Source organism: Alligator mississippiensis, chromosome 1 (assembly GCF_030867095.1).
Source record: "Alligator mississippiensis isolate rAllMis1 chromosome 1, rAllMis1, whole genome shotgun sequence".
NCBI classification, from domain to species: Eukaryota; Metazoa; Chordata; order Crocodylia; family Alligatoridae; genus Alligator; species Alligator mississippiensis.
This window is the reverse complement of record NC_081824.1, coordinates 302,262,543-302,287,051: the sequence shown is the minus strand read 5'-3', so window position 1 is coordinate 302,287,051 and position 24,509 is coordinate 302,262,543. Positions and strand designations below refer to the sequence as shown.

The 24,509-nt window shown below is 40.0% G+C and overlaps 1 protein-coding gene and 1 long non-coding RNA gene across 5 annotated transcripts in view; one reads left to right on the top strand and one right to left on the bottom strand.

The window, feature by feature from the left end:
- KDM6A (lysine demethylase 6A) overlaps positions 1–24,509 on the top strand; it is a 246,088-nt gene that overhangs the window by 106,622 nt on the left and 114,957 nt on the right. For all 4 annotated transcript variants that reach the window (XM_059720780.1, XM_059720783.1, XM_059720781.1 and 1 more), the window contains exon 5: positions 13,829–13,887. In XM_059720780.1, coding sequence (XP_059576763.1) covers positions 13,829–13,887 — 59 coding nt within the window. The remainder of the gene's footprint in view (positions 1–13,828; positions 13,888–24,509) is intronic.
- On the bottom strand, positions 15,313–16,673 carry LOC109283105 (uncharacterized). Its single transcript, XR_002090161.2, has 2 exons — positions 16,613–16,673; positions 15,313–15,730 (listed from the first exon to the last, which is right to left on the bottom strand). It is a non-coding gene; the product is annotated as an uncharacterized LOC109283105 (long non-coding RNA).

Here is a 24,509-nt window from a genome sequence, read left to right as displayed (position 1 = left end):
AGCACTCTCCTTGTGGGCTGTATTTTGCCCACCTCGATCTATCTGAACAATGGCTTAAATTTGGAGGAGATAGGTAGTCAGCTGTTTTAACCTGAAATCAGGCCAGAAGAGATGCACCTTACAGACTGACTAAATCAGAAGTGCATATGCTTTTGTGAGCCAGCCTTTCTTAGCACTGCCCTCCCTGTGGCTGCAGTTACTCCCCTGAATATTCTTGAGCTTATTTTGGGAGAACTGTTGTTACATTTACTAAATCTGCAAAAGAGACTCTTGAATGATGTAGGGCAATTCACTTAAAAGACTTGCCAGGATGCTGAATGCTACACAGCATCTCTAAAGTTGATGAAGTGTTGACCTCTGCCAAGGAGACTTGATCCAGCCCTGTTCCCCTGAATGGCTGGATTAGGGTTGGACTGTCTCCAGACCCCCTCCGTGTGGCCAGATGGGGCCTTACCGTACCTGTCCTATGTGCCGCATTGCGTCCACCAGCTGGATCTGACCTGTGGAGGGACAGGTCACTGCCCATCCACCCCATTGATTGAAAAGGTTGAGTACCACTGGGTTAGATTTGGATTTACATGGGATGACTCAAGCAGGAGGTTGAATTACTAGATGACCTCTACAGGTCCTTCAAGCCCTACTTTTCTGTGATTCTGAGATTCTTCAGGTTCTGCAAAATTATTTAAAACATTAAGCCAAGGGGGAAAATGGTGTCAAAATAGTTTTACAGTTCATAATACAAAATACACAAAGCACTACAATATTAATAACTATATTTTTGGAATTTGCTTATACTAATAAAATATTTGCTCATCATCTAGTGACAAATTTGAAGAGAAGACAGGCATGATAGTGAATTGGTATTTCTTTGTTTCGAGCTGCTAAGTTGAGTTGTGAATAAAGGGAAGCTCCAGTAAATATAGATGACAATAAAACGTGAACAGTTTTGTAAAAATACCAGTTCTTCAGGTTCCATTAATGTTACTGTATGCTCTTGGTCCATCATATTTATTACTTTCTGTGACATCATGAATTTTTAAGGGGAGCGGTGCTTTGGGACCCCCAACCTCATGCAGTCTCTCTAAGTACCTGCTGAAACGTGCCTAGTCATAGCTTTTAGAGTGGGATGAGTCTGTGGTTCATTAGACTCTGAGACCTGGCCTTTTGGTCCCTGAACCTCTCTGATTACCCATAACCCTATCTTGGGTATCCAGTTCAACTTCTGGTAAAGAACGGACAGATTTATGCAAATATTGGGTTGTCAAGACATTGATTTTGGCTGCTTCACATCCTGTTGCCTCTCCTGTTTTAACATATATATGAAGCCATTGAGCAAAATCATGCAGAGATTTGGAATGAGGAGCCATCAGTATGCTGATGACACCCAGGTCTTTCTCTCTCATCTGACCCAGACCCCCCAGTTTCAGTCCTTTCCCAGCGCTTTGCTGTATGTGAAGATTGGATGCAGGTAAACCAACTGAAACTGAATCCAGACAAGACAGAGGTGATGGTGGTAGGCAATTTGTATGACCTGGGGGGCATTGGGACACCTGTCATTGGGGTTCAGTTTCCCCATGTAGTTCAGGTTTGCAGTCTGAGGGGTGCTCCTGGATCTTCTAGTACACATGGATCTTCAGGTAGCGGCAGTGGCTCAGATTACCTTTGACCAGATTAATCTGATGAGATCACTTGGGACCCTTTCCTTCAGATTCTGATCTGGCCACCATTATCTATGCCGTTATAAGTTCAAGAGTAGTCTAATGCAATATGCTTTGTGGAGCTGCTTTCAATGACCATCTGGAAGTTGTAGGGGGTGCAGGAGGTGATGAGGGTTGGTCACCAGGAGCGCATAACTCCAGAGCTCTGGTCTGCACTGCCTCCCAGTAGCTTTCTGGACATAATTCAAGTTGACCTTTAAGACTCTTAATGGTCTGTGCCATACATACTTAAGGGACTGACTGCCTTGTCTCTTGTGCCCCATTGCAATCCGAAAGGTCAGCCAAGAGCAGTTTTTTTGCAAGTACTATCAATATGCCAGATTCACTTACTGAAATGTGGGAAGTCATTTTTAGTAGTCACCCCTCTGCTCTGGAACTTCTTGAGGCCAGGCAGAACCTGAACCTGGACAACTTCCTGAATCTCTGTAAGACTTTCCTGCTTATGTAGGCCTTTAGCAGGCAAAGCTAAGCTGGGATATGTTTGAGGGGGACCTAATAGCTTATTTTAGTACTCTGTTGGCTTTTATAAGTTGCTTTGTTTCTCATGTTTTATTCTCTTATTTACTTGTCTTGTAAGTTATTTTTCTGTCTTCTGTAAGATGCCATATCATTCTAATAAATAAATTAACAGGCAGGCAGTCCTTGCCCCTTCCAACGCCTAAGCAGTCTCTCTATCCCCAGTCTACACTGCACAGCCATGAACACCCCAAAGTTAGCTTGGCTGTTCTCATTAGATCTCAGGCCAACACATTTCTTCCCGTTTTTGTTGTCTTCATTGCACGTTCCTTTTTCAGGGCCATCCCCAGCTATATGATCCCAGCCAAGGCTATCTAGTCGGATCTTAAAAACCTCAAAGGATGGAGATTCCACAGCCTCTCTGGGTAACCTGTTCCAGTGCTTAACTATGGTGGCAGTGGTCTTCTGAGGCAGTAGAGTACTGTCTATGTAAGGGATGTTTTTCATGCCCACCTGATAAAATTGATCCCTGTCAAGGGATTCTGTCCAGCCTACAGTGGGTCCTTTGGCCCCACCCAGCCCAGGCACGGGGACAGCTTGGGCCATGGCATGTACAGCCAGTCCCACTCCCCCTGGGTGCGCAGTGAGGCAGGGGCTGCACAGCAGCTGACTGCTTTCTGGCAGCACCTGCAGGGCTAACCCTAGGGCTAGATAGGATTGATTGTGACCCTCCCTGCTGCACTGGGCTGGGTCAGGTGTGCCGCCCCCCCCCCCCCCCCCCCCGGCCTGCAACAGCTCACCAAAACTCCTTAAGTGGTCTTCCATCTCAAATAATTGCCCACCTCTCCCCTAACAGGTCCAAAGGGATACAAAAATTTTGTTATACTTTCTTACTCTGTTTGATGAGAGAAATTTTCAAAATTATTTGGTAATTTAAGCTCAGTTAAACAGTATTTTGAGCTGGGGTTGAACAATTGTTTATCTTATTTTTAAGTTTGTTGATTGATTCTAGACCTTGTGGACAGGTGACCCCTTTTAGCACCTGTATGAATCTGAACAAATACAGGAAAAATAAAGAATTTTTGCTGCTGAAATTGATAGTCTGCAAATTTTCAAAGGAATATAGTTGTTTATGTATTAGAGCCTGAATGGAATGTTTTATGCAATACACATTCTCCAGGGAACTGTTTTGCATTGAGAACTCTCTGGAGAAACTATTAGGTACCATAGAATCACTGGAGACATATTTGAAACTTATCTTTAAGTGTTCAGTCTGTAGGTTTACCTTAGTCTGAAATAAATATTAACATCATCTGGCAAAGAAGTATTTAGTATGTTGCAGCATATTGCATTTTATGGGGACAAAAATAAGCACATTAGAAATAAGATTATAAATAATATATGGTAACCAGGTCTCGTGTACTCCAAGATGGAATACTTGGCTAGAATATGCTTCGTTTCTGTGACATGAAACCTTCAGTTCTGTGGAAATGTTAATTAACTTTTTTTTTCGGTAATACATGTTTGAGTCCATACATAGAGAGATTCCATCTCTTTGAGGCATATGGTTACATAAAAACAGAAAAAAATTTCTTTAAAGAAAAAAGATTCTGATGCTTCTGAAGATGATTTTTAATTATTCTGCCGTAACCAGTGTAACTTGCCTTTACTGTCGTTCAGGTGCGGGGGGCAAGCTGCTAACCCTGTCTTCGTGGGAACGTCTCCCTTCCATTACCAAGTGGGAGGTTTGTTTATGGTGCAGTCACAGAGGTGGGGCTGTCTCGTATGTGCCAAAATCCAGATTGCTTTGGTCCAAACCCACGTATATTTCACAGTCCAGATGGAACTGAACTTAACCTGAGGACAGTGACTAATTAGATTGGGCTTTGGCTGCTGCATTATATTCCTGGGGTCCCCAACATCAAAGATGGGCAAGGGAGGAACTGGTGGTGGGAAGCTAGGAGAGCTGAGTTGAGTTCTGTTTTCATTTTTCCTCTTAATGGGTATTAGGATGGGAAATGAGCTGTTTTTGTAGCAAGCTCCTTCCTTTTGTGTTCCTTTTACTATAATTTATTTGTTAAATCTGTATGCTGCCCTTCTCCAAAAAGAGTCAGTGTGACATAAGTAAAAAACAAAATAATGTATAAAAGCAGATAAAATATGAAATAAGATGTATACTGAGAAGCAATAGTTAAGTTTTGGGGGGCAGAGAGAACAAAGTTTGGACATCTGACTCCACTACAAAACAGAGATTGTGTCTGTACTTCTGTGAATTCCAAATTTTGACAAAGTGTTACATTTCATGGGAAGTTTTGTGGATATGGAACTGCACAGTATGAGAGAACATGATATGGTAATCATTATTTGAGTTGTGCCCACACAATAGAAACTAGCAATGTGGTTCTGGTTGTGCCGATCACAGTAGTAACATGTAAGCTATAATCCTTGTCCTGAAGAGTTTACAGACCAAATACGCTTAGGTAAGTGATGCAACATATGAGAGGTGAGACATGAAGCAAAGAGGTTAAGTTGCCTGCAGTCATTTGGGAAATTATGGATGAGCCAGAAACCCTGCATGCTGATTACAAGTGTCCCTGTCCAGTGCGCTAGCTAGTTAGCCCATCCTTTCGTTCCAATCAGAAACGGTTAAAAAAAGAACTTCGTAACTACAGTGTAATTTTCATGCCTCAATATGTCACCATCTTTTATTTATACTAATGGCCCCAAAAGCAACAAAGACATAAGAAAATATTTCGTGTATATTAGAAACATCAAAGGGAGCTCTTCTCAAACTATGACAATCAGTTATGTGCTATAACACAGCCGAACTTTGTCCTATTTTGAGTTTTGCCCTCCCATGGCAAGTAGTAATTCCTGTCATTTTGTTGTGCTCCATTATCTGTTGTAATACTATATTTTTGTCTTGGTAGGATTCCATACATAGTAAGAACTTTAAGAATTAGCTTTTTTTTTTTAAATTCAAAAGAGTGTTTTTCTGTCATCTTTTCCATTGCGAGCGTTCGAAGAACAGTCCTACAACAATATACTGTTAACCCCTAAAAGTGATCAGCCAAGTCACGTGACACTATCCACTTTCAACAAAATTAGTTTTCCCTTGATTTCTTTTTTTGATTCCTTCCTGAATGATAGAAGCAAGAGTAGCAACTTTGTCTTGGTTATTTTCAGCATTTACTATAAGGTTTGTACCCAAGCGTTGTAGAATAGGGTGGAAACCCTGAATCTTCCATCAGCTGAAATGTTCTTCCATTTAGAGTGTAATAAAATTTACAATAACTAATTCGAGGTCATCATACAATAAGGTAGCTTTGTCAATTTTTACTGTACTTGCCTTTATTTTTAATGTGGCAACCAAAGTAGCTTGTATTGCACTTGACCTCTTGGGTATGGGATCATCCAGACTGCACGTATGTTGTGGTTGTTCATTATTTTTATTCTGCATTTCATCTTTTTCTAAACAAAGTGCAATATGCTCTTTGGGATGGTGTTTCTGAGTGTACCTTTCCAGACTGGCAGCATGGTTCCCAGACACAGCTAAACTGTATTATAGTTCCCCAACTTGACAAAGATTTTTTTTACAGCCTTGTATTTGAAGGATTTTCTCACAGGATTTTGTTGATTTCACCCTATGATTAATTATCAATCAGTGTAATAAATTACACCAATTTTATAAACAAAAAGGAGCAGTACAGTTCAGCTGTGTATTTCAGCATCTAAACAAGTGTGATTTGTGATTAGTGAAGTGGTGGCAAGGGTGTCTGAGGAGGGGTGATTGGGAGATATCAATGATTATATGAGGTGACAGAATGGGTAGAACTGTTCTGGGAATGGGTACAGTTTCATTAAAGGAGCTTAACAACCCCAGTGTGAAGTTCAGGAGTGAGGGACGGAAGCTGGGGCTGTTTTGTGCTTTGGGAAATGCATTGCAGCAGCCAGATTTTGCTACCAGGGTGTTAATGGTGTCCGAAAGAGGCAGCCTGACTGAGAACCTTCCCCCCCCTCCCCCCAATTGCCATTCCTACCTATTATTCTCAACAAGAATGCTAAAAACCTGCTAATTCCCTCCCCATTGGAAGTAACATTGGTACTGGACATGGCAGTTCCCCACTAGCAATGAAACTGGGCTATTTCCCATTCCTGCAAATCAGTAGCAAGCCTGACAGTTCCTCTCCTCTCACCCAGAATGGTGCTGTCCCAATGCTGCTTCCTGGGCTAGTGTTGCCAGCTTGGGGGATATACCAAACAAGCTTTCAAAATCTGCTAGACTTGGGGGGAGAATCTGGACTCCTACATCCAATTTAGGAAGTTTCACTACTTGCACAGGCCTGATGACCAGCCAGGTCCAGAGGTCTTGGGTCTGTCTCCACAAATCAGTCAATTTCACAATTAAAAAAAATTACTTTCTGTGTTCACACAGAGTGGAAGGTGGGACCTCTAGCCTCTCTTTTTTTGTTGTTTTTGTTTGCATGGCTATATTGCCCTTAAAGCCAGGTGGAGGCCATATTTTAGGGTCCTTGGCCACTCTATAAATTGTCTTGGTTAGTTTGTCAGAGGAAAACACAGCACTGTCAGTTCCTTTTCTTCTACTCTTCTCCCCTTACATCTGTGGATTGGTCTCCTTCAGTTCCCATTCTGTTCTCTTATAGTTCAGAGAAAATTGCTACAACTCCATGAAGTGTTAAATAGGCTTTGGCAATGGCCATTTGAAACTAGTTGTAAAACAATAGATTAAGAATAAGAGTTCACTGACTGAGAAACTAGCAGTATTTACAGCTGTTCACTTATATTTAACTCAATTGTCTATTAGTAATATTGACTAAGGAAGCAAAAACATCCCCCCAAAAACCCCATGATAGAAATTGCAAGACTAGAGAAAATATTTGAGGATTCACTATAGAGCTGTGAGGCATGGTTTTCTAGTAGCAACCTCATGTTTGTGTGTTTTATTTTTGTGCATCATAATCCAGTTGTTTTTATAGCGGTGGTGTCAAACACGGCCCACAAGTTGCTGGACCCTGCGCTGTGTGCACTGCAGGCAGCACAGGTGGGCTGTCTGTGGTGCCACATATAGCCTGTGTCCCAGGTCCAGCCTGCATGCTGTGTGCAGCATATACCCTTATTCAGGAACTATCAGGATTCATAGAAACTGTCCTTAAACCACTTGCCACTCAAAGCAAAAGTTTTCTATAAGACACCAGAGACTTCCTCAACAGAATTCCAAATACCAGCCATCTGAGAAGGCCATACTTGCAACTATGGATGTCACTGTCCCAAGCACACCAAAAAAACCCTAATCTGCAGTCAGGCCCTTTGATCAAAAATCAGACCTTGAGTTAAGTGTGCCATGGGGTAAAAAGCATTGGGAAATGCTGAAGTAAAAGATGCATTTAATTGAGGCATCTGATAGTTTGCATGAAACTTTCTTTAAACTTTTTGAATAGATTGTCAGAGTATGTAAATAATATCAACTTGAAAATGGGAAATATTTTGAACTGATACTTACATTCTATGCCTCTTATTTACAGATTGGTAGGGGAAAACTTTTATATACAAATTGCTAGACACCCAATCTCATATACAAAGCCCTGCTTTTTTCACTTTAATTGAGTACTCTTTTCAGTTCATCTCATTCAGTGAAGAGGCCCATAAAGATTGAGGAGCAGGAGAAAGTTTGTAGGTCAGGTAGTCTGTGGAAGGTCAACACATTTGACCTTCCACCTGGCCCAGCTCTAGACTTTCAGTTAGACACTGAAGTGCCACCCAGTCCTACCTTCCGTCTTTACTCTTACCTTAGAATCCTTCAGAAAGTGAATTGAGGATGTATAATGGTTTGTGTCAAAGTTAATCATTTGAAGATATCAACCATATAGGACCCTGCTTGAATTATTGGTGAGAATATAATCCAAATGAAAAACGTGTGTAAACTTATTTTATAATTTACCAAGTCCTCCTTAGCTACAAATCCAGAATCCCTTGCAGAAGACACTGTACAGCATACTTTATAATATTGTGACAGAACACCTATTTGGGTGTCTGTCACTTTAAGGGCTGGAGCAGGGAGCTGCCAGGTGGCTGATGAGAGTGGCCATTTTGGAGAGCTCTGTTATAAGAACAGAGTAGTTTGTGTTCAGCTGCCTGAGGAATAACATTGCCTGGCGGAGCTCCTGCTCCAGGAATACTCGGAGGATGAGGCTGTGGGGATGGAGGTGGCCTCATTGGTCCTGGACATGACCTAAAACTGTACCTTGCTGGGATAGGAAGGCCTGATGGGCCTGCTTGTGGCAGGGTAGGACCACCCAAATGCAGGACTGAGAACTTGCCCAGTGTAAGGGGCGCCCAAACCCCTACCCCCACCTTCAGGTGGGTTACTAGGAGAGTTAAGGGGGGGCAGGCATGTAGAGTAGCTGCACCTGAGTTCCATGGCATGTTGAACCCTGGATGAGCAGCACCCGAGCCCAAGGGTGGTGTAAGACCCCGGGCCTTAAGAGTTGCAGGGCAGAGTTGTGGGCCAGTTAAGCTCAGGGAGGAGCGGTTGAGTCCTAAGGGGTGGAAGACCCCAGGCCCTAGTGTTAGGGGCAGAGTTCTGGCCTGAGAGAGGGGCGGAGTGGTCCAGTGAGGGGCCAAGGGCAAAGTAGGCCCATAGTTGAGCAATCGCTCAGTCCCGTTCAGGTGAGGGTCACAAGAGAGGCGCAAAAGACCTTGCCAGGGTTGACTGAGGGGTGAAGAGAAAAGCCTGAGAATCCCCTTGAGTAGGGCGGAGTGAGTGTGGCCTTGATAGGCAGTATGCGAGGGACCAGGTGGGAGCCGGTGGAGTACAAGAGGTCCTGGTGAGAAGTGGGTGGTGTGTGTATGGCCTGAGAAGGGAGTGTGGGAGAGACACAAGTATGTGTCCAGTTTGATCTGGCTTAGAACCGGAGATGGAACATACTGTGAGACATCAGTGAGGCATGGGACACATGTAGGGGTGGTAGGAAATGCCCCACGGTCATTTGGGTGCACAAAGGGCACCCTCCCATCTATTTGACATCATAACCATTTTTCAACAAGGCATGGCAGGCGAGCAAGGTGTGTGGTTTGCCCAGAGACAAGGGTGGGGCCATAGTAGTAACAGACCTGGAAGGTGTCTTTGTCACAAATATGTTACTGTGAAAAAACGTTGTGAGCACCAATGGTGTCCTGTACACTTAGAGCTAGTGGGTAGACGTGGTCCATAATAATCTGAATTATCATGTATTTTGGAATAAAATATTATATAGTACAACTGTTACTCTGCTTTAGAATGGAAGTGGCAGCATACCTTAATGGATGTTACAACCAAGCACACATCTAAATACGAAGTAAAATAAGTCAGACATACCTAAACCAGAAAATATAAAGGAAAGCTGTTCCACCATAGCCTAAAAAACAACCAGATATAAAGGAGTACTTTAGAAGATCAAAACAGCAAAAGTAATTCATTTTTAATGCACCTAGAGACCAAGATTGCAGCTTGAAAATTCAAACAACCATATTTTCTTGCTTTACAACCAAATTTAAAGTCTTAATTACAGTTGGACAAGTCATGGAATCATTTGTTTTTCTCCTCTGTTGATCAGAAAATACTAGTATTACTTTGAGATAAGTTTTGTCAGGATCTTTACAAAAGGTGCATGTCAGGATCTGCTAAGTTGTAAGGTCTTATTATATAAGAGAACCTTGTCTTGTGCTGCCAGAATGTTCGTAACAGCAGCTGTTACTCATTTGAATAGCTTGTGTGGCTATCCTGAATTAGTAGCTGCCAGTGGAGGAATTAAGAAATCATTTATTTTCTAGCTTTCAGACTGGCACCTGCTACTTCTTACTTGGTTTTAGGAGCTCACACACCCTGTCTTAGAGAGTTGTTAGTCTCTGGAAGAAATAAAAGCATAACTTCCTAATAAATTATTAAGTCAAGATGAGAGATAATTAATGACATTTATGGGCTTTTGTGTTTCCTGAGCTTTAAGCAACCAAACAATTTAGATTGCTGTCAATTTTTGGTGGTTGAGCAATTAAGCTCAATCTGGTTATTGAGATCAGTGGTCAGCAACCTTCTCCAGTTTTGGCCAGAATAATCCAGTTTGCAAGCAAATCTAGGACCTAGTTGCCCACCCACATCTTTTGCCCTCATTGCAGCATAAGGGGAGCAGCACCCACTGCCAAAGCCCCAAGTCTGCAGGCTGGATCAAATGGCTCTAGGGGCTTTAGGTTGCTGACTGCTGATCTAGACTACTTGAAGCATCAGAAACACCAGCGGATTAAAGTTGGATGATTGTCAGGAATCTGGAGTACCATACAGTATGAATCAGTGAAGGATGTAAAGTCTTAGTTTTTCAAAAAGAAAGTAAACTGATTAATTTCTAACTTGTACTGCACAGCATAGGTCAGTTTACCTAAATGATTCACAGTTGTTGTTTTGCATTGTTATTATGTTTGGCTAGCCACGGAAACATGTCAATATGAAGTTTTAATGAATATCTACATTAAAGCTGGTTTTAATACAATGCATGTGCTTCCTAAAAAAAAATTGAAGCTATTGCCAGGATATCTTATTTACTTTTAAGGAACATGAGGAAGTACAGTATGAATTTTATAACAAAAGGAACTTACATATTCTGTTCCTGATATGTGGTCTTACTAAGTCTTCTCCTGCATTTAATAAGATTTGAAGGGTCCAAATCATCACAGATGATTTTCCATATTCCCAGCACATAGCAGTCTTGTTGAATTCTGTCTGCCAACAGCACTGCTTACTATCAGTAGCCAAAGAAAGCTTTCACATATATTAAGAAGAAAAAAAGCAAGGCAGAACAATACAATTATTGTACAGTTGGAAAGTTAGGTTTGCTGTATAACGTTAGGAAGACAAGGTTCCTTGGGTGAACTTGATATCTTTTATTAGACCAACCCAAATGGTTGGAGAATAGTTATTAAGCAAGCTTTTGGGTTCAAAAACCCTTCGTCAGCCTAAGGACGCTGCAGCAGTTGCTGCGTGCTCTTCCTGTATAACGTTACTAATTTGCTGAAGCAGAATGTGGCTCGGGCTCTCTCTCTCTCTGATGTCTGAAGTATTGAGATACCAAGGGCAGTATTGTCTAGAAATACATAGCCAGCCATTTCAGAGACTTTGTCATCTTAAACATGGTTAGACATACAAGTTTGTCTTCTCTGTCTTGTCCCCCTACCTACTAGTAATGATTAACAGCATCCCATTAGTGTTAATCAGTTAGTGAAATTCTGTACTTTGAAAGTTCCTTTTATTGCAGGTCCAAAAATCATTTCTGCCTTCCTTTCTGGGTTAGATTTTAATAAATGCCTTAGCAAGGCATACATTTATGATTATCTATCATTCCATTTTTTTACTTTCCTTCATTCCTAGCACCTAGTTATTAAAAGATAGCTAGAAAACAAGTATGTAAGTAAAAAATAAAGTTGAAGTTATTTTATCTCTGTTATGTTCATCTTTTTCAACCACAGTTCCAGAAGTCCTTTAAACAGCTCAATCAGTACTTTTGTACCATTAGTAAATGTTTTGCAGGAGAATTTAAGTAGTAGCTTTCAGTTACTATCTTGCATGCAATAATCATTTACTGAACCACATCACTTCTACATAATCATAGACGATGTGCATTTCATGGTGTTGCTGTGTAGTTTTCACTTCGTTGCTGACATACAGTGTAGGCAGCCATTTTGCCATTAGCTTCTGAAACACTGTGGAACATGTTTGGCTCATTGTGGGATCTTGTACCACACCAGTCACCATAGTATCTAGTAATTCTCTACACATTGCTGAACCTAACCATTGTAGAAACAGTGTTCATACACTCCCCTTGGAAATGTCTTTTGATATGGAAATTTCATTGCCTCTGGAACTATTTGGAACTTGCAGTTGAAGTTCTGATTAAGTGGTCTTCTTACAGTGTTTGTATCTAAGACATAACTAAGACCGGTGGTCAGCAACATTTTGCAGCCATGGGCCAGATCAACCCAGCTCAGGTCCCAGGTGGGTAGGCTTCCAGCCTACTGCTGCTTCTCTCCACTATGCAGCAGTGGCATGATGTACAAAGCCCCCAGCTCCATAGGCTGGATGTTGCTGGCCCTTGACTAAGGCTGTTCTTTGAATTGCTCTGTGCATCAGTTGTTTTCAAAATGAAGCTTGTTTATGTTTTTTACCTATAAAATTTAAACAGATTTTTAGTCATGACTGTGTGATAGATACTACAGCAGCTGACATCATCTTGGCACTTAATGGGATGAAATTAGAAACAGGATTATGTTGATGGAAGAAGCAGCTTTGAAACTTTCATCCCTCCTTGGCCTATTGGAGGCCATGTTTGATAATGATCATCAGGATGTACTGATAATTTATCTTTTCTGAAAACAATGTTTTAATCTCACAACATGCGTGGAAACAGAAGCATCTTTAAGAGAAGTCTCAAAATATGTCTTAACTTGTATAAACAAGTACTTACGTTGTGGCATAATGTTCCTTGAAAGAAAAATTAGTTTATGTTTGTAATTGTTGGAATGTTTTAAAAAAAATATATGCAAATTATTTGTAGAATTGCTTAATATGTTAATCTTGTTAAGAAAGGCTTAAATAGTGATCCTATTACCTTGCATTCTAAGCATGGATTTTTTAGTTAAAAAAAGAATTATTTCTTACAAAAATATTACGTATGTACATTGAGATTTTTCTCCTTTATGTAGACAGTAACTAGATTGCAAAACATAGAAATAGATTCCTTGTAAATTTCAGAAAAGTTACTAAAATGAACTCAGTCATCAGATATGAAGAGAGACAGTGGTTTTAAGTTTGAGTGTAATGATCTGAACTCTTAGGATATGTCTCCAAGTGCTCAGTCATGTCACCAGGTAGGACCATACTGAAATGTGTCATGGCTGCTCCATGTTTCCTGATCAGAAGCAGTATAGCACATGAATGCTGCTGTGCATGCCAGCAACCTTTGCAGAGAGGCGCAATGTATTGATTTATACACAGTGCTGCGCTGAAGTGGCTACTCTTCTTCTGAGAGCTAACACGTGTAAAGGAAATGTGGTATATCTGAGCAAGGTGCTCCCTGACACCATAACTGAGCAGTTTAGACATGCTCTTAGTATTCAGGTGAAATGGAATATCCTTAAGCATGATTTCATGCTTACCTTTCTAGTACTTCAGATACTGAAATTAAACTGTTTGCATTTATATACATTGTATAGTTATGCCTAGTGGTATAAAATGTTTTTTCTTTCCATTTTAAATGAAAAACCTTTAGCCTTTCTTCTTTCCTCTTCTTTTACAAGCAGAATACACTGCTTCAGGGTCCCTGGCTTAAGATTTTTTTTTTTTTAATTATTATCATTATTTATTATTCTTTTATTTCAGGGTCTCTATAACTAACATTATCGCATAGTTTAAACAAAGATTGAAGATTTTCTAGTGAATCTTGTTTATTTAAATCATTTGCATTCTGTTTTTAGAAAGCTAAACGGAGCATTTCATATTGGCAATTACATTTCAATTAAACACATTAATATGCACAAAAAATTGCCCTTGTGTTTTCCTCTAATGTATGGGGCTCGTATCTGAGTTTTAAACTTCTGTTTTTTCTTTACAGAATGCTGCCTTTTTATATGGCCTTGGTTTGGTCTACTTCCATTACAATGCATTTCAATGGTAAGTTGGAATAAACCCTAACAATATCCGACGTTTTGTTTTATATTATATTAAAAAATGAATATTCCAAATACTAACTCACTTTCCATGCAGGATGTTTTAATTTCTTTATTCTATTTTATTTTTGTAGTAACAATCAGATTTTCGGAGAGATTGTCCTGGAATTCATCATACTATAATAAACGTGTGGTGACTATATTTGCTTAAATAGAAAGTAATGTATATTTAGCTTTCTTCAGTGTGACACAGCAAATTAAAACAAAGCTAGTTAGCACAATGTAACCGTGTAGGTTTCTGAGGATCAGCTGCCAGCCACAGGTTTGGGAACTGTAACCATGGTTGTGAAACACTTGTTCTCCAGGTTATATTTTTCTAGTTTTGTTTTTTAGGTTTTTGTTTTGGGGTTTCTAACTGAAATATTTCAATGAGTGTATCGTATTTGAATGGTTTTTGATATAGCAGACTCAGAATCAGAAGATAAAAAATAACTTAAATACGACTGTAATCTGTTAAAAAAAAAAAAAAAAAAAAGCCTTTGCTTCTTAGGCAACAAGGAAATGACAGAATTAATTGTCTGAGAGAATTGATGGAAAACTGGATATGGGAGTAGGGAGGATGATGGAGTCACTGGTACCTGGAGAGAAGTTTTGGGAGCAGATGGCATTATTGTAAAGGGAAGGACTTACTACATTTTTACAGAGGCTTGGCTGCTATAAGAGAGAAACTTATGAACGATGACAACATATGTGATGTGGTTTTACATTATGTGAATAGTTTATCTTACTCTGTAGTCTTCAGTGTTGACTTCAAGCACTAGTAAATATGAAATGTTGCTGATCGGTTCAATGCCAATATATACTGAATGATTATGAGACTGTGTAAATTTGTGTGCCTTTTGTTGAAGGAAATGATAAATAAAGAGATTGATTGTGTGACGTTAAAAAAAATTCTGTTTCTAAAGTAAAATCTTAGCATGATAACTTATTTTATGGCAGTGAGACTAAGGGATCGTGCTCACCTTAAAATGTAAACTGTTTCATCAAATTCAAATGTGCCATTGAAATAAACTAGGTCTGTTGAAGTAGGAGAGAAGAACATTGAGTTTTGATCTTGCAATTGAGAATTTTTTATTGCTGTTGGTATAGAATCACAGCACATTCTGTACAAGAATTTATAGACTGAATTTACAAAAGTAATTAAAAGAAGTTTCTGAGGAATTTGACAGATTACAGGCTGGTGACCCTGTAACAGTGTCATTGGAAATCTGGTTTAATCTAATTAACAAGAAAGAATCTAAAACACATGAGGATACAATCCAAAGAAGTTTTTAGAAGAGATTCAAATTAATATGTTACCAATGAAATAATCCCAGATAGAAAGAATGTACTTTGAGCTTGGTATACCAGTGGGAGACTGAGACATGGGTAATAGAATGAAGTAGTGTCCTTTATTTTCTTTTGCCTTTAGTATTCAAGATAGTTTTCTACCACAGTTCTGTTTGAAAAGAATCTGGTTCAGTTCAGTTCTTACATAGGCAGGTTCATAAACTGGAAGTAAGTCATTGCCAGCCAATCCTATTCTGCTGTCATTTCTTTAACCTGATTAAACTGTTGATCAGTAATGTTGCTTTGATTGTTATTGTTGAAGAAGAGGAAATGTTCCTGATAAAACAAGTTGTTTTTGTTGGCAAAGTTCCAAGAGCATTTCTCCATATGCCATTATCTGAACCAGTTCATATGTGCTGTTGGCATTGCTTAGTCCATGGCTGTCTCTCTCTGCTTGCATCTTCATGTCGCCCATGGCAATATAAGGATGTCATGTTGTAGGCTCTGCTTACGGTGTCCTGTTAGATGGCATAGGACTTAAAACCATAGAATCATAGAAAATTATGGTTGCAAGGGACCTTAGGAGGTCATCTAGTCCAACGCCCTGCTCAAAGCAGGACCATCCCCAAAAAAATCACTCCAGCCAGGGCTTTGCTGAGCTGTGCTTTAAAATCCTCCAAGGATGGAGATTCCACCACCTCTCTAGGTAAGCCATTCCAGTGCTTTGCCACCCTGCTAGTGAGAAGGTTTTTCCTAATATCCAGCATAAACTTCCCTTGCTGTAAATCAAGACCATTGCTCCTTGTTCTGTTATCTGCCACCACTGAGAACAGTGTAGCTCTATCCTCTATGGAACCACCCTTCAGGTAGTTAAAGGCTGCTATCAAATCCCACCTTAGTCTTCTCTTTTACAGATTAATAAAACATCCCAGTTCCCTCGGCTTCTCCAAGTCATGTATCCCAGCCCTGTAACCATTTTTGTTGCTCTCTGCTGGACTCTCTCCAGTTTGTCCACATCCTTTCTATAGTGGTGGGGGGAGGGTCAAAACTGGATATAGTCCTCCAGATATGGACCAATGCAAAATAGAGGGGAATAATTACTTCCCTCAGTCTGCTGGCAACTCTTCTACCAATGCAGCCCAGTATGACATTAGCCTTCTTTGCAACAATGGCATACCGCTGGCTCATATTCAGCTTATTGTCCACAGTAACCCCCAGGTCCTTTTCTGCAGAGCCTGTACTGTTGTTTTATGTGTACTGGTGCAGTCTGGGGTGCACAGACCCTGTGAACCTTGGGGGGGTGCTTTGCCCACAGTAATATTTCTGGGTGGTTCTTTCAGCCCAAAGCATCCCAAGATAGCATCAGATAGAATTGAGGAAAAATAAAAAGACAAACTCACATGGCCAAGCAGGGGCTGAAGGCCTCTCTCCTCCTCCCTCCTCAGTAACACAGCAAAGCAAGCTGTAACTCAACACCTTTATTGATGGGGGGGGAGGGGGAAGGAGTAAAACGAGGCAGTCAGAATACACTTTGAGCAAACATAAGCAAACTTGTGTCTTACAGAGTCTGGGCATAGTGACCCTTTTAAGATGCAACTAGCCTAGAAATAATTCATAACTCCTGGCTAGTTTCCAGGTTTTTACTTGCAGAAAAACACTAGGCAGGAGCCTGGGGCACTTGCTTGCAGCTTTCAAAATGCCCACCAGAAGGGAGAGAGTGCTCCCCTCTCCCCCTAGGAATTTTATCTGGCCAGGTCACCTGAGTGACCAGCCTGAGCCAAGAAGAAAGCAAGGAGAGAGAGGGGTCACTTGGGCTATCCCAAGTGAGGGGCAGAAAGAGGAGGAGGGGATTTCTTCATGGGAGGTAGTAGTCAATGTCATTGTTGCATGTCTTGAATCTTGCATGTATTTTTCTGCTCTTACCCATTTTCCAGTCTGCTATGGTTCTTTAGGTAATGTCTCTTATGATCAAGGTAACTCTTTCCTTCAGCTGAAAGGAAATGATAATTTTCTCCTTCAGTTTGCTATAGTCTTGCCATTTACTTTCAATTACACTGACAATATCACTACCATAATTTTCCCTTTTGCACCTTGAGGTGACTACAACTACTGCAATATCATTTGTACTTTTGTTTATGAAAATGGTGAAGAATTATGGAAACTGGATTCAAAATAGTCAGTTTTTTTTAAAGAGAACAGACCTTAGGCAATAATGGAAATTTTTTTAGTATGTTTGAATTCGTTTGATATGAGACAAGCTTAAAAGACTTATCTAGCTAGTAGGGTAGGACTTTGGTTGTGTTGCTAAATCTCTTATGAAGATATCATTTTGGACATTCAGCCCCCATACACCCAGTGGGAGAGCTAGGCTGACCACAGGCATTTTAACCACTGTATAATTTAACTTTGCACAAAGCATTTCTGCATTTTGCAATGATTAGAGTAATGGATGATTTGGTACTCAATTAATGCCAGAATTCTTACTGTTGCTATATTGGAGAAAATGTTTGACAGTAACGGTAGGAAATTAGAGAGGAACCTTATTGCTGATAATGCATATAAAATAGTGCATTTTTTTTTAAGAACAGTTGTGGGTTTTCAATGTTTTACTGGGGGTGGGGAGGAAGAAGGAGAAAGAGGGTTATGGTCAGATTCAGAGGAAATATGCAACAGCCTAGAGTTGCTGGCAGGTAACTTATAGTTGGATCCTGTACTGTAGAACATACTCCTGTATAACTTTGTTTGAATGTTGAAGTAGAAACTAAATAGGGAGGTAACATGTATCATATTTAAATATAGTAAATTTTAAATGTTAAGAGTGTGCCTCTAAAATGTATAAAATATAGTAAATGGGTTCTTTAGATATATTCTTGTTATCTTGCTGCCATGATGTTTATTAAATTGGCAACTGTACGTAACAGATTAGTGAGTTGACTGGGTTTTCCTGTTGCATTGTTTTGCCAGCCAGGTATGACACCAGAAGGATGATATGGTGGCAGTGTCCTTTGTACAATGGCAATTTATGCCATCTATAGGGTTTTTTTTTTTTTTAAATAATCCTCATTTCATTTAATTTAAAAGATTATAGGATTTCAGTAAAATCTCTTCTAGTTTGAGAGAGTTGGTTTGGTATAGGTTTTTATATTACTCACAGAAAAAGTTTATGTAGACACAAACATTTCATCACTCTAGGTGAAGAGTTAGAATCTCTCTAACACTAACTATACGCATGCTAGATAATGTAGTAAAAGTGTTCTGTAAAATAGCCTAAAATTGATCACAATTATGTACACAGATGGAGATATACTTGTAAACACATGGACTAAACCCATTATTAAGAAGAAAAAAATCACCGTGATTCCTTCATTCTTTCATTTTTTGTTTCAATGTTTTCTTGGCTATTTTTCTGTCTCTGTTCTCCTTATATAGGATAATTTTTCCTTTTGTATTTTCTTAATTCCCTACAGTATTCAGATTAAAAAGAAATAGAATTTGCCTGATCAAGTGACTGATAATAAACTAATGGAAAAATTGACAGAGATCTGGAGTTGCCTGGATTCTCAGGAAGGAAGTAGAAACCATTTATTGGTTTTAAACTCTTTTACAGTGAGACTCCCCCACTCCTCTTCCTTTTAGCAGCTTGGATGTGACAGAGGGTATGGACACATGTAACAATTAGTGTTTCATTGCCTTTGAAATGTTTCAGAGGGCCAGATGTGCAGATGTGCACGCCCTTTGAAATGGCCAAAAGTGACTGAAACGCTCCTAAGATATAGTACTTGTTTAAACAAAGTACTGGTTATGAAGTGTTTCACTTTTGGTTGCATGTGCAAACAACAACTGGGTTCAGCCTAGGGCTGGGCTTACCCCCTGCCCTCCCTACCATACCTCTAGAGGGCCCCAGTGACTATGGAACCAAGCCTCCCCACTCTAACCTTCTCCAAGAGGGAGAGGAGAGGTTCAGGGTATTGGAGCACTCCCCATTTTGCCACTCACTTCAAGAATAGGCTGGATTATTTCTTGATGTTAATGGGACACATTTTTCTTTTAAATGCTGCCAGCCAAGCCCTGTCAGAGAGAGTTTATTGAAAAATTATATTTAAGAGGAAATATTTGACTTTTAGATTACATCAAATGGTATGTATTTTAAAATGTTTTCTGGGGAAAGTAGCTTTTGTCTCACTTAAAGTTTTTTAGTCCAAGTTTTCTTTTCATATTATATAAATTGAGCAGCATATGATACTATTAATATGCTCAATATATTTTGCAGGAGCCAAGGTACAAATATCTTTAGTAAAGTGCACCTTAATGCCTTCCTCTTTTCTATTATGGTTACAAAAAGTGATTTTTGTTTTAAATGGAATAAACAAATAGGTTGTTCCTCAGTGTTCCTTCCAGCTTTAAATACAGTTTCAAGCACTCTTTAGTACATGGATTTTTTTCCCCCAAACTAAAGGACAAAAAAGGCATGTTTTTAAGACTCCTTTGTTTTAGAATTGTCAGCACATCAATAATGTGACCCCCCTCAGGAATACTTTAAACAAATTCTCCATTTATGTGTCATTCTTTGACTAATATAGAGAACAGAAAGACATAACAATAGACTTGTGTTCTCTCAATTTTTACTCTGATGCTTTCTTCTGTGGGCACTTGCAACTGCATGAAAATGAATTATTTTTAACTTTCTGAAATGTTTTGCACATGTTTCAGTTCTTTAGCCCTCTTAAAAATGGTATAAATAACATTTCATCACAGTGTTTAGTGGATTTACCACTATCCCTTCTACCCCATCAAGACCTCTTTTCTAGTGGAAACACAGCTAGTACAATCTTATGGCCTACAGCTGTAGCCTAGAGAGTGATGTGGCCCTAGCAGTATCCTTCACCAGTATTAGCATACTGAAGGCCCAGATAAATGTTGGAAGTAGCTTGTTTTCAGAAAATAAATTTAGAAGTGCCATTTCCACTGTTAGTTTCATAGATTGTTAGGGGCTGGAAGGGACCTCGGAAGATCATGAGGTCCAGCCCCCCGCACCAGAAAGGAAAGACAGCTGGGGTCAGGTGACCCCAGCAAGGTGACGGTCCAGTCTCCTCTTGAAGGTTTTCAGGGTAGGCGATTGCATCACTTCTGGAGGGAGCTAATTCCACAGTCTGGACACCCTAACTATGAAGAAATTTTTCCTAATGTTGAGCCAGAAATAGTCTTCCAGGAGTTTGTGGCCATTACTCCTGGTTTTCCCCAAGGGTGCCCTGGTAAACAGTTGTTCACTGAGCCCTTGATGTGCTCCCCTGATGTAGTGGTAAGCTGCTACCAAATCCCCTCTCAGCCTTCTCTTTTTTAGGCTGAAGAGTCTCAGGTCCCTCAGCCATTTCTCGTATGGTTTGCCATGCAAGTATCTAATCATGCAGGTGGCTCTTCTGGAGTTTCTCAAGTTTTACTATGTCCTTGTTAAAATGCGGTGCCCAGAACTGCACGCAGTAGTCCAGTTGGGGTTTCATCAATGCCAAGTTGAGCAGAAGAATAACTTCTTTGGTTTTGCTGGAGATGCATTGATTGATTCATGCCACAGTATTATTTGCCCTGCTGGAAACAGCTTTGCATTGCCAGCTTATATTCATACTGTGGTCTTTTATTACCCGCAGGTTCCTTTTGTTCGTGGTGCTGGTCAGTTTGGCACCACCAAGCCTGTAGGTGTGTTGGGGGTTGTTCATCCCTAGATGGAGCACTTTACATCTCTTGATGTTGAACTTCATCTGGTTCCGACTGACCCAACTTGCTAGCCTGTCTAGATCTGCCTGTATCTGTAGCCTATCCTCAAGCATGACCACACTTCCCCATAACTTGGTGTCATCTGCGAATTTGACCACTGAGCTCTTCATCCCCACATCCAAATAATTGATAAAGATGTTGAAAAGTACTGGAACAAGCACTGACCCTGTGGGACACCACTGGCCACTTTTTCACCAGGATGACACAAATTCATTCATTAGGACTCTTGAGTCCTACCCCGTAGCCAGCTTCGTACCCACCTGTCTTGCACTTAAGCCCACAATCCTTCAATTTTCTCATGAGAACATAGTAGGATACCTGATCAAAGGCTTTTTGGAAGTTAAGGTGTATAATGCAACCTCCTTTCTGCTATCCAGGTGGTGAGTTACCTGATCATAAAAGGAGATGAGGTTGGTAATACAAGACCTGCCCTCAATGAAGCCATGCTGGCTGTCATTCAGAATCCTATCTTCTGCAAGCCTCTCGCACATAGACTCCTAAATGAATTTTTCCAGGATTTTCCCTGGGATAGAATTTAGGCTAATTGGCCTATAGTTACGTGGGTGCTCTCTCCTCCTCTTCCAGTCCTCGGGGACCTCTCTGGAGTGCCACGAGTTTTGGAATAGTTTTGCCAAGGGCTTCGCGATGACTTCAGCTAGCTCCTTCAGCACTCTTGGATAGAGTTCATCTGGTCCTGCTGACTTATATATGTCTAATTTCTTTAATTGAGCACACGCCAGTTCTACAGCAACAGTAGGAAGGCAGTCATTCTTGCTGTGCTCATTCTTTATCCTATCTGGTGTGATTTTTTTTATTTATTTTTTTTTTTTCTTCCCCTTGACCCAGTGAAATATCGAGGCAAAGTAGTTATTCAGGAGTTCAGTTTTCTCCTGAGTCTTGGTAACCAGCTGTCCTGAGTTGTTGAGCAATGGCCCCACACTCCCATTTGTTTTCTTACTGTTCCCTGCATACCTAAAGAAGGACTTCTTGTTGTCCTTGATTCCCATTGCTAATCTAAGTTCAGTCACCGCCTTGGCCTTTCTAATTTGTTCCCTATAAGTGCGGGCTGTTGTTGTATAATCTACCTTGGCCTGTCCCTAGCTTCCACTGTTTGTACACCTCTTACTTCTTTATTAAGAGGACTGTGATTTCCCTGTTTAGCCAAGAGGGCTTCCCAGCCCTTCTGCTACCTTTTCTTCACATGCAAATGGCCTTCTTTTGTGCTTCTAGGATCATGTCCTTAAAGAACAACCACTCTTCATGTACACCTTTTGCCTTCGAAGTACAAGACTTCAACCAACCCAGCTATCAGATTTGTCTGCCTTGTGACAGACAGTGAATGTGATAGTTTCATGCTTGCTGTCACCCAGGCTACCCTCTATATTTAAGTCAGAAACCAGGTCCTCTCCTTTGGCCAGGACCAAGTCTAGGACAGCGTTACCTCTGATTGGCCTGTGCAGGTCCTGAGCCAGGAAGAGCTCTTTGATGCAGGTTTTGATCCCTTGGGGGACTTTCTCAGAGTTAGCAGTTGTTTAGTTCTTTGGTGTTAAGTCTTCACGTTGACAACAGGTTTCTCATCTCTCCCCCTTGCTGCAATATTTATTACCATTTTTTTCAGTCCCCATGGTTGGAACCAAATTACCCCCTTGATTGAGTGGGGAGAGTGATGGATAAGGTGGCCATGCATCTTGTATTTTCCTGCCGGAGTCCTGAAAGGGAGTGGCAAAAATGGTGCAAAACCAGAGGGAGTTTGCTTTGTCTGGTTATTATTGGCTACCATGTTGACCTTTTTTTCTTTTGCTGCTATTTTCTTTCTCTGTTTTATCTGTTAGCTTTTCTCTGTCATTTCTCCCTGCTGTCTGAACCAAAACTGCCTTAAGCAGAAAGAAATGTAGGGCTGGGAATAGAAAAGAAAATTAAGACTAAAAATAGATTTCCATATTTGTTAATGATCTTTCTGAAAAAGGATGGCAGAGAGAGAGAGCTGCTCCACTTTGTACAGAAGCTGTGTCACCGTCAGCTAAGAAATAGTTACTTTTAACAATATGATAGCTATTTCCAGGTATAACATATTTTTTCTTTTTGCCTTGTAACTCGCTCAAATAGGGAAAGTTGTGCTGCCTTTGCACAAGAGAAACTTGTAGAAAATACACCTCCAAGTATATAGAATGAGGACTTTGAAGCTTATACTGAATGTAGGCTTGTGAAGAAATTCTGTTTAACAATAGCATGAGCAGCCTAAACTATGAAGACACTTACAAAGTAAAAATGGTTATTACAATTACAAAGTAAATCTGATTCTTTCTAGATGGAAAAAAGGACAAGATCTTAGTAAAGTACATTTCAAAAAACCTATTTCAACCAATATGATATGGTGAGCAGAGAAATCTAAAATATTTAAAAAGTTTCTTTTTTTTTCATGACACTACAATGAAAAGACTTCAGTAGTATATAGATTAATTTTCAGGGTGGATAAAAATCAGCTATTTAAAAAAAAATCGGATTTGTTATTTAAATCGGATTAATAAACATATATAAAGATAATTTTAATTTAAGATACATTAGAACTCAAAAATATCATTGTGTAATATGGATTATAATTTCTAATTATATACTATTTGAGACAATATATTCATGTTTACCTTTTTAGAAAAGTTTTATAAATAGGTCACAAAAGGCCATGGACTATATTAGGGACCCAATCTTACAGGGTTCTCTGAAGCTCCTCTACAGATCAGTAAAGATTAAAAAACAAAACATGCTATCCAGTGGGACTTAGTGCTCGGTCTAGAAGATCTCTTTGATGCTTAGTTTCAGTTTTCAAACTCTGGATTTGTGTGTCCAGAGATAACATCCTTGTTACCAGCAGCATATGGAGATGAGAGAGAACAGACCTGATTACCCACCCATCAGTTTTCTTGTCTCTCTGCAAGTTTTTTTACACAGAGTCTAGCCCTTTCTTGCCTCTCTCTCAAAGTGCAACATTTCAAGAAGCTAAATGAATAGAGGATTGTTGGGGGTGGAGTAGATTGTAGCAAGGAGTCTGGAGATAAATGCAAGGAGGGGGAGGGACAGTAGAAACAAAACAGAAACATTTTGAGTAGAATATTCTGCAAGTCTCGAGGGATAAGTTTCTGAGGATAGCCTCTCCATTGATTTGAGATGTACTGAGGGAATGGTATGGTAGAAGGGAAAACCTATTATGTCAGTGGGCTTGCCGAGCCATAAAAAAGATCCTGTTTAGAAATAATGAAGATTATAGCAAACAACAAAGAATGTACTTTTTGTAGAGAATAGTGACTACATTGAGGCTTCCTGACTGGTGATTTTAAATCATGATTTAAATCAATTTGATTTAAATCAAATCCACCCTGCTAATTTTGTTTATATTCATAATAATGGATAGTTCCAGTATAGCTTGTCCTAAATATCGTCCTGTTAATGTTATGATGAGTGGTCACAGAGGAAATGGATAAGGGATTCTTATATGGATCCAACTTCCCTTCCCACCTCGTGGACACCTGCATC